This window comes from Penaeus japonicus, unplaced genomic scaffold (assembly GCF_977035675.1).
Source record: "Penaeus japonicus unplaced genomic scaffold, GWHDUDI00000001_assembly GWHDUDI00000032, whole genome shotgun sequence".
Lineage (NCBI taxonomy): Eukaryota > Metazoa > Arthropoda > Malacostraca > Decapoda > Penaeidae > Penaeus > Penaeus japonicus.
The window spans coordinates 9,230,350-9,239,830 of NW_028234434.1; the positions used below are offsets into that span (position 1 = coordinate 9,230,350).

A 9,481-nucleotide genomic window follows, 5' to 3' on the forward strand; every position below is an offset into this window, starting at 1 on the left:
GATTTTGCGAAGATTAAAAAAAAAAAAAAAGATTGGAAAGCTCAGTGACTTTCAGATTGAAGGGATGGGGTGGGGTGGGGGGTGGGCTTGATTCTAGATTTAGTTTAGGAAAACTCCCCTGATTTTTTTTTTTTTTTTTTTTCTGAATGCAATTCATTGTCCAAAAATTAATAAAGGAAGTTTGAAGTAAAGATATGTCCACTTGGAGTCAGACCTTCAGTACTAGACGCATTTCCTCCTGCCCTGTTTGTTTTCACGCAAAAGTTAGTGTGTGAAAGTTGTTTGTGGCTGTCTTGGCATGTGCTGTTGTGACCCTTAGTCCAGACCTTAGATATCCAACAGCTCAATCTTATCATGGAGATCTTGGGAACACCACCTCAAGAGTACCTCAACAGGATCACCTCAGAGTCGGTAAGTTCCCCCCCCCCTGCCTGGCTGCACCTGTGTTTCCTGCCGAGGCCATGAGCAAAAAGCATGGATGGTGCTTCTACATTTTAACCCTTCCTTCCTCTCTCTTTTGTTTTTTTTATTTTTACATATTTATTTTTATGATTTTTTATTCATTAATTGTTTTTTTTTTCTTGGCTTGTTGGCAGTGTCTGTGGTAGAAATGTACTTTGCTGCTCTAGCTAGATGTTTACAGTGAAATTGGTGGCATTAGCTTCAGGCTAGAATAAGGTCATGAGCACTTACTTCCATGACCTCTGAAAATCATTTGTTGATTAATTGATTTTGCCACAGTGGTATGCTGTTCATGAGAAGATATTGAGCATTACAAGCAGCTCAATAATTCTTTCTTTTATTAAGAAGTCCTGAGAACATGCCATTTCCTGTGCAATCTGCTTTTCTTTTCATACTTAAAAGTAAATCATCTGAGACATTTTATTAAGGTATCCTACAAATGCCAATTTCAGTAGCATTATGTATATATATATTTTTTCAATAGTATTTTTCTTTACAGGAGCTCAGTATAGCTAACACTTATTAATATTCCACCATTGTATACATTTGAAAAGCCGAGTTATATGTAACACACATGTGGATTTTTTTTGCTACTGGAACTGAGACAAGTCCATTTGATGAGGCTTTCAGTGCAGCCTGACTTAGCCACAAACATGGCATGAGCTACAAGTGGTGGAAAAGAATGCATTGTTATGGCTGTGTGACTTTTTATGATGGGTTGCTTGATTACTTGTACAAATACTGTTAGGTTACCTTAGCCCAGGAATCAGATATAGATCAGCTCAACAAGATTATGAAGCTGGTTGGGACGCCAAGTAAGGACCTTATAGATAAACTCTCCAGTGAAGAGGTTAGTCCCTCTCCTCAGCTGGACAACCATGATTGATACTACCACACTGACAGCTGCCAAACTGTGTGCTTGTGTACCCAAACGTTCCCCAATGCTCCATTGTCTTGTGCTATCTTGCCTTGCATTTTGCCCCTTGTGTCGTGTGTCTTTGTGCCTCCCAAAGCCCTTGCCTCTGTGGTCAGTGCTTGTGTAGCTCTCTTTCCATGGGATCTAAGCTGTGGCTTGCAGCTACTTCAGTGAAATGTGTCTTTTTTGGTATGTCCTATGTATATACATGCTCAGAGTTTGGAGTTTACTCAGCAAAAGATAACCACGAGAAAAATAATTTTCCTAGTATCTATTTATACAGTTGCCTCAAAAAGTTCCTCTGCGTTATGGCAAAGTTTTGATTACTTCTCTGTTTACCTAATTTTTTCGGCCATTACAACTAGTGGTGTACTATACCCACCTCTCACATCTGTTACTACAGTATGGATTCTGTTTATTCATAAATAGTCCTGCTACAACTCAACATTCCCACATCTTGACAGGAAGCAAAATAGAGAGTATAGGAGCCTCTTAAAGCAACTGTATAAAGTCAGTAATGAGAAGTATTTATGGACTTGAGGGGTAATAACTCTAAAAGAAATTTGTATGTTCATTAATCTTTATTTAGTGTATGATTTATTAAACAGGTGTATGGTGATTCATCTTTATGTTAGGAACTTTTTTGTGATTTCTTGTTCCTCTCTGCACTGTTAAATTTCTGATTTAGTGATACCTAAATTTCCTTGACTGTTACTGGTATTTCAGGTTGTAAGGGAAAATTCTTTGTTTGTCTACAAAATATTTCTAACACTGTATTAACCTAGAGGTGTTGATTAAATAATTAGGATCTCATACTCCCAGCTGTTTTAGGATAAGCATTGTGTGATCTAATACAAGTCAGATGATTGCCCTTACACTAATAATATCTTAGGTGGACACAACAGTGATTCTCATATGATGATCTTTAGCTCGAGTTAGTAGCTTCTCTGTAGCTCTACCTCTGATGCTATGCTTAACATGATTGTTCTAGCTGCCTTAACCTGGCTTCTCAGACATTGACCAACTAACGCGCATCCTAGTGGTCGCCGGAACTCCAGATGAAGAAACTTTATCTAAAATCACCAGTGAGGAGGTAAAGCAATCACCGTTTCTGGCACCTCCATCACTCTCTAAATGTCACTGGCATCCCATTGTTTTCACTGCAACAGATATTCACAGAGGCTGATGAGTGAATGTGGGTTAGTGGCCGAACTTTGGAGTTAGCCATTTCTCATCCTCAAAGCTGAACTTGAAATCTGTTGCTCTGGAAAGCAAGCAATTCTTAATTTCCATTTTTGAAATGAAAAATCACAGATAACCAGGTTTTACTACAAAGATTGGGGTAGTCACTTTAATTAATCTTGCATTGTAATTAAATACCTTCTTATTTTCTTTGTAAACTTACTGTATCTTGCATGTCACATGTGGCTTATGGGACTGTCAGCCGACAGATTTTTTTTATATTAAACTCTTAATCTTATATTGTAAGGGGTATATGGTGTAGTAATTTTCCATTAATTTATACATTGAAATTGAAATGAAGTGCTTTACTTTTATCAATTTTTTTGTGGTAAGACAAAGGATTTGTGACCGTCGGAAGATATATATTTTTTTAAAACCTACTTGGCTTCCTCCCAACTATTTGTCTTCGTTTTATCTTGCAGATGATATAGATTATGATATTAATATATGTTAATATATCAATTTTTTTCCTATAGCTATAAGAATAGCTGATTATGTCTTTTTCACATAGAGAAAAGATGCTTTGATGTACATCAATGTTCTGCAAAATGGTTGACAAGTAATCATATCAGCCTGTAATGTGCATTATGTATGTTTCATGCTTTAAGCTCATTCTATGCTTTTTTGCAATTGTGAATACATGTGTCAGAGGCTATTTTGCTTTCCATGAACAAACCCAATTGAATGTTCTAATATATAAAGTACGATCATATGATTTATATTATTGAATGTACTTCAGGATTTCAAAAGGAACAGCATTTTTTCTTTATAATATCCTTTCATGTTTACAGGAATTAGACTTTTAAAGAGAAGAAATGAATAAGAAATATAATATATTTATTAATGTATCTTTGATTTGCTTTAATTATTACATATTTATTCAATGTATACTTTATCTAAATTTAAAGATATCACTAAAGTTATTGCAATCAATATTCTTTTTTAACAAAGACATTGCAATTTTTTTCCCTTAAACTATACAAGCAATCTCAAAGGAGTAAATGCAATGGCAAAAAAAAATGTATTGGTGGCAGGGCTGGATATGATTGAGAGATGAATAGAGCACATGATTCATACAACAGGAATATTCATTAATGATTTGCATCTTACATCACTGCCATCTCCATAGGCTCGCAACTACATACGCTCACTGCCCCACATGAGGAAGAAGGACTTTAAGCAAGTTTTCCGAGGAGCAAATCCCTTAGGTCAGTGTTGTTCATTTGACAGTTGTTGGAGTTATATTAAGCTTTGTTGTCATCATTTTTTACTGAAACCATTACCTTTGGTTAGTTTTGTAACTAATAATTTGTCATTATTATTACCATTAAAATTATTATTACTATTACTATTACTTTTATTATTACTATTATTACTACAGTTATTGTTATTACTACTACTGTCCTTCCACTAGTATTACTAATACTGTTAATACAGAACTAGAAGTGAATGTTTTATTTGGAATTAAATTTAGAAATATTACATATACACCATACAAGTTTTTCATCAAAATACTCGCAATGGAGGCCTATGTTTTGATGCTTGTTTTAGTGGCACAGATTTTACCCTGAGGTTCGCACATATGAAATCCTCTCACCTTGCAGCGGTGGACCTACTGGAAAAGATGCTTGAGCTGGACAGTGAGAGGCGCGTGACGGCAGCCCAGGCGCTGGCCCACCCATACCTGGCTCAGTATGCCGATCCTTCTGATGAGCCTGACAGTGAGCCTTATGACCAGAGCTTCGAGGATATGGATCTTCCCACCGAGAAGTGGAAAGGTCAGTTGGGTGTATTCTCTTTCTTCCTATCCTTCTCCACTCCCGCTCCTCCTCCTCCTCCTCCCCCCCCCCCTCCCTCCTCCCCCCCCTCCTCCTCCTCCCCTCCTCCTCCCTCCTCCTCCTCCTCCTCCTCCTCCTCCTCCTCCCCTCCTCCCCCCTCCTCCTCCTCCCCTCCTCCTCCCCCCCTCTCTCCCTCTCCCCTCCTCCTCCTCCTCCTCCTCCTCCTCCTCCTCCCCCCCTATTCCTCCCCTCCTCCTACAGTATTTGATAAGTACTCATTGTGTCGATGGTTTCTTCAATATTGACATTAGTATCAGAATTTTCTCTACTGATTGTATACCATGAAAATTTTGTTTGTTTTTGTAGGACCAGTATAAGCAGGAAGGCTGGTGTAACTTCTCAAATGTTGTAGTACATTTATTGATATACAGATTTGTTGTTCTAAGTTCTAATGTCACATTCATGTATTCTTTTTTCAATGATTGCCATGAACAACAACAGTAATTTTTCTTCACAGAACTCGTGTGGAAGGAAGTGATAGATTTCACACCCAAGCCAGCGGTTTTGGCTGAAGAAGCGGAGAAAACACAGTCATCGTCACAGTGAGAGTTGCACTTCAAAACCGAGTACTTTGTTTCAGAAATTGCTTGAAAACATCCTTCTTTTCATGGTGAAAATGTCATACGTTAGCATAGGGGCACCTGAAGAGGGATATGTTGTAAATATTCACATGCCAAACAGTACACCCTGTGGCAATTCCTCATCAGCTCTGTTCTTGAAGATAACCTCAGGTGGAAGATGTTGCAAACTGATTTTTGTATGACATTTATGTTTATTATGGTTACTGTATGATGACAATTGTTACAATTTTTTTTTTTTTCCAATCATGTGGGGACTTTTGTAGGTCTGTAATATATGGTCTGCCTTATCCTTATTAGGTGTGGATATTTTGATGGATTATTATCATACATATTGTAATTATATTCTAACCTCCATGCTTTGATGCAGTGTAGAGAGGGAGGTATCAGAGATTCGGGTCAAAAGCTAGTTTATCTTTTAGATTTATTTTTTAAGAGTTGCATAGGTGGGTGAGGGAGAATATATACGTGACTTTTAGAGGTGGCCTTAGAGTTGTATTGTTGAATGTGCAATGTTGGCATCTAGCAGTAAACTTGTGGAAGGTTTAGACGCAGCAATACAAGTGGCCATTAATACATTACTCCTCAGAAGTGCTCGTTTATACAGTCATGCGGAACCTTATGTTGCAATCTGTGCCATGACGACTTTCTTGTACGCAATAAAATGGTTCGTGCGTTACAAAGACTGCTGATGCCTACGAGTAGATATTGAACTTCATACATTTCTTCACTGATTGTATTGATATAATGTAGGCCAATGATTTCCTCAGTGGTACCCGTTTTAATGAGATTTTGACTACTAATTGCACCAGAAAGAGGATGACTGGTAACATGCATTAGGTTGTAGATTTTTTTTGTATGTGGTTAGTAACTTGGATCGATTACTAACTTTAAAGTAATTTCTATTGTTTACAATACTTACTGTTGAAGAACTTGCCGTTTGTATATGACATTTGAATTTTTTGGTTGGACTATTACTTGATTTAATATTTATCTCAAAAGTACTTAAGCAGTTCTAATATAGGCATTGGATGAACTGCTCAGTTAGGTGAAGTCTTTGTAGTTCTTTTTAACATGATTATAACCATATTTAGTGCCTAGCAAACACTTCACCTTGATATTGTGGTAACCATAGTGATGCTGTTTCAGAAGAGTAACACTTCGACAGAGAATTTTTTGAAGTTATTGTGGAGATGTTTACTCTGATAGAAATAGAAAATGGAAAGAACTCATTTACCTGGAGATTATGACTACAGACTTATGAAAACAGAGACAGATTAGAGATGATACCATGTTAATTTCCTGCATATATGAAGTGTGTATTGTATGTGAATGCAAACAATGAATGAAAAGTTGATTTGTGCATGTCACCCAAGTCTTCTGCGTGATGAAGATAGAGCCAAGAAGAGACATCAATCCAAAGGAAAAACATGTCTGAGAAGAATATAAAAGAGAAAATATCAGGAAAAGGAATGCATTAGGATGAGAGACATTTTTCCAAGAGCCGCTGGCCAGAATGTGGTCTGAACCTTTCACGGAACAGTAGAATGATGTGCCACATATCATTTTAGTGTTTGAAAATTTGTATGGTAGGTATCTTTCAACAAATAGTTACATCTGCTTCTTATTACAATTTTCTCTTATTTTTCCTTTTGATTGTTTCTGTGGCTGTTACCACTGGTTTATCTTTTTCTGAGAGCTTGGACTTGTATTACTATTTAAGTTTTTTTGTTTTTTTTTATACCTTTTGTAAATAATGTGTTCGTAACTTTTTTTTTCCTCCCTTCCTATTCATAAATAATTTGTTTGTGCAGGTGAGTGTGATTGATTGATTGATTAACTGCTGGACGTTGTTTTACTTACGTGATTAACCAGTTTGTGTGAAATGCGAAAGCATTATCCATGTATATTGCTTGAGGGAGTTTCTTGCAAGAAGGCAGGAAAAAGCAAAATACTGGGGCATTGATTCCCTGCCAGTGATTAATGTAACAAGTTCTTTTGCTTGTTTTCTTTTGTCCAAATAAGCATCATTCTGTGTTACACTTTGCCAGTTTTAGTGATAGAGCAGACATTGACTGTGTCAGGGATGCTGATCGAAGCTGTTTTCTTTCTAGGTGAAAATATAACCTACCATGATAGCCGGCAGGAAGGGACAACTTTTTTATGTTGTTTTTTGTTTATTTATTAGAATTATCTTGTAATATTTGCTTCGGGTGTGACTATTTTTCCAGTGATCACTGCATTGCATTCATACTGTGTATCTTGTGCATTGCGCTTTTCATTTTCAGTGACCATTTGTCCTTGGTTTGAAAGGCATGTGAGACTGGATTTATAATGAGTTGGTCTTTTGTTTCAAAGGAGCCACGTTTGCCACACTGTCCTTTGTGCTGTTTTTTTTTATCTGTATGTATGTTTCAAGGTCATTTTGTATTTTAAGTTTGTATTATTGTTATATTTATGATATGTAGATAAAAAGGTCCAGGAACTATGCAAAATTGATTTATCAGAGTGTCAGAACCAAGTTCTGTTATTAGTACTTTGGATTTTATCTTCATCATATCTAGTAAGTGTAGACTTATCCTATTCATTTACTTTTGCCAAAGGGGGACAGCTAACATAATGAGGCAGCTGTTATGTAGTACCATCTGTTTTTTTAATGACTACACAATGTGGAAGTTTTTTATTTTTTCATATATTTTTTTTATATGATAATAACTTTCATTTAACTGTTTATTTTCATAAAGACTTTGTGTCAGGCCATTTTATTTATCTACATTATGAACCAGGGTGAACAGTCGGGAAAGTGAACAGTAAATATGCCTCTTTTTAAAGAATACTTTTTGAACTTTCAATACAGTATACTTTCCTAATGTCAAAAGTAATTTTGTGTGAAAATTGAAGGACTGGACATAAAAAGGAGCGTATTTGCCATATAGGATAATTTTATTCCTGGAAATTAAGATTTGTGCTCGACATACTCAAGGTTTTGCTTGGTGTAACAAGAATATCCATTGTTTGTTTTTTCTTCTTCTTTTCTCTCTCTCTCTCTCTCATGGTTTGTTTTTAGGGTTGAATGCTTGATTTCTTAAGATCCAGTCTTTAGAACACATTCATAATTTTTTAAAATTCTTTACACAATATAAATTGTGTTAATGTTTTAAGTCTAGAAAGTAAATCCTCTGAATGCACATTGTAAGGTTTCTTACAATACTGCCTTATATCAAGATAGCCATTGACAAAAGAACTAAATATACCACTTAGCCTTGGTATGGTTTATTAACTTTTAATTATCATCTCATTAAGTATGTAAAAATGTGGCTATGTGCCCAATTATACTTTTTGTGAAAGTAACAAGATCATGGTGATGTGGATGAGATATTAAGATTGTGTAAAGATAGATAAGACCTGTGCCTTCACTACAAACAGAAGAGTTGGTGCTGAAAGTTAGCCACTTCCTGAAATTTAACCTTTGTGATTGTTCATTTGCAGAACTTTCCCATATAAGGGAGGAGTTGAATCAAATTGTAATCTTGCAAAGAGGAATCTTAAATCTCCTCTGCTGACTTCAGATAACTTAAAAATGTTTTGGTTCCAGAGAACATTTCCATAATCAACTTTAAGAATACAAATCAAATAAGATATTTTATTTTGATTAGGATCTATATTGTAAAGATTATTCAGAGATGAGTATATTTAATCTAGCTATATGTTATTTGTACAGAAAGGGAATTCCTTTGAATACAGAAAGAAACCATCAGAAGTGTTTTGAAATCAATTTTTGCAAATAGTATGTTGAACATTTTATTTATATGAGCTGATGTGTTCCATGTGCTCACAGTTTCATTATACTTTTTCATCAATGTTGAATGTAGGCTTTGTGCACTTTTTACATTTTTTCTATGTCTGTGAAAAACAAAGAATGTATGGTTTTGTGATTTGCGAACACCTCATTTCTTGCCTGTCATCTTTGCCTCGTGCTGTGTTGATGTTTCTTTTTTCTAATTGTAAGTTTTGTTGTGGAATATAGCTAAGGAGAAAGTTAATACTTAATGTAAATTTTATGAGTTGCAATGATCATCCTTAATCTTTTATTGTAAATAAAATAATGGCTTTTTTGGTGCTTGTTATTTCCCTGATCTATGCTGTTAAACATACATGTATTCATTAATAATTTCGTTTTTTTATGCTTTATGAAGAAACTAAACAGAAAAAGTTTAATACCTCTAGATCATGTATCATGGAAAGTTCCACTAGCCAAAAGTTTTAGCTATGAATGCAGAAAATTCTCCATGCATTATTGATGATAGTTCTTCATGCTATTGCCTGAATGTGCCTGATAATACAGCAATATAATGGGTGTTAAAGAAAGTATGAATGAATATCTTGCATTGTTTAGATATTCGGTCCCATTCATACCTTTCTTCTACATTTGTTGATGTGAACTT

At 35.5% G+C, this 9,481-nt stretch overlaps 1 protein-coding gene across 3 annotated transcripts in view; it reads left to right on the forward strand.

The window, feature by feature from the left end:
- LOC122264590 (mitogen-activated protein kinase 14) overlaps positions 1-9,150 on the forward strand; it is a 47,309-nt gene extending 38,159 nt beyond the window's left edge. The window contains exons 7-10 of one of the 3 annotated variants that reach the window (XM_086556308.1): positions 1,233-1,312; positions 3,750-3,828; positions 4,225-4,398; positions 4,916-9,150. In XM_086556308.1, coding sequence (XP_086412434.1) covers positions 1,233-1,312; positions 3,750-3,828; positions 4,225-4,398; positions 4,916-5,004 — 422 coding nt within the window. In that variant the 3' untranslated portion in view covers positions 5,005-9,150. Of the gene's footprint in view, positions 1-331; positions 412-1,232; positions 1,313-2,391; positions 2,472-3,749; positions 3,829-4,224; positions 4,399-4,915 lie in introns of all 3 variants that reach the window. The other 2 variants (XM_086556310.1, XM_086556309.1) reach the window with 2 other exon arrangements.
- Positions 9,151-9,481: the final 331 nt, after the last annotated feature.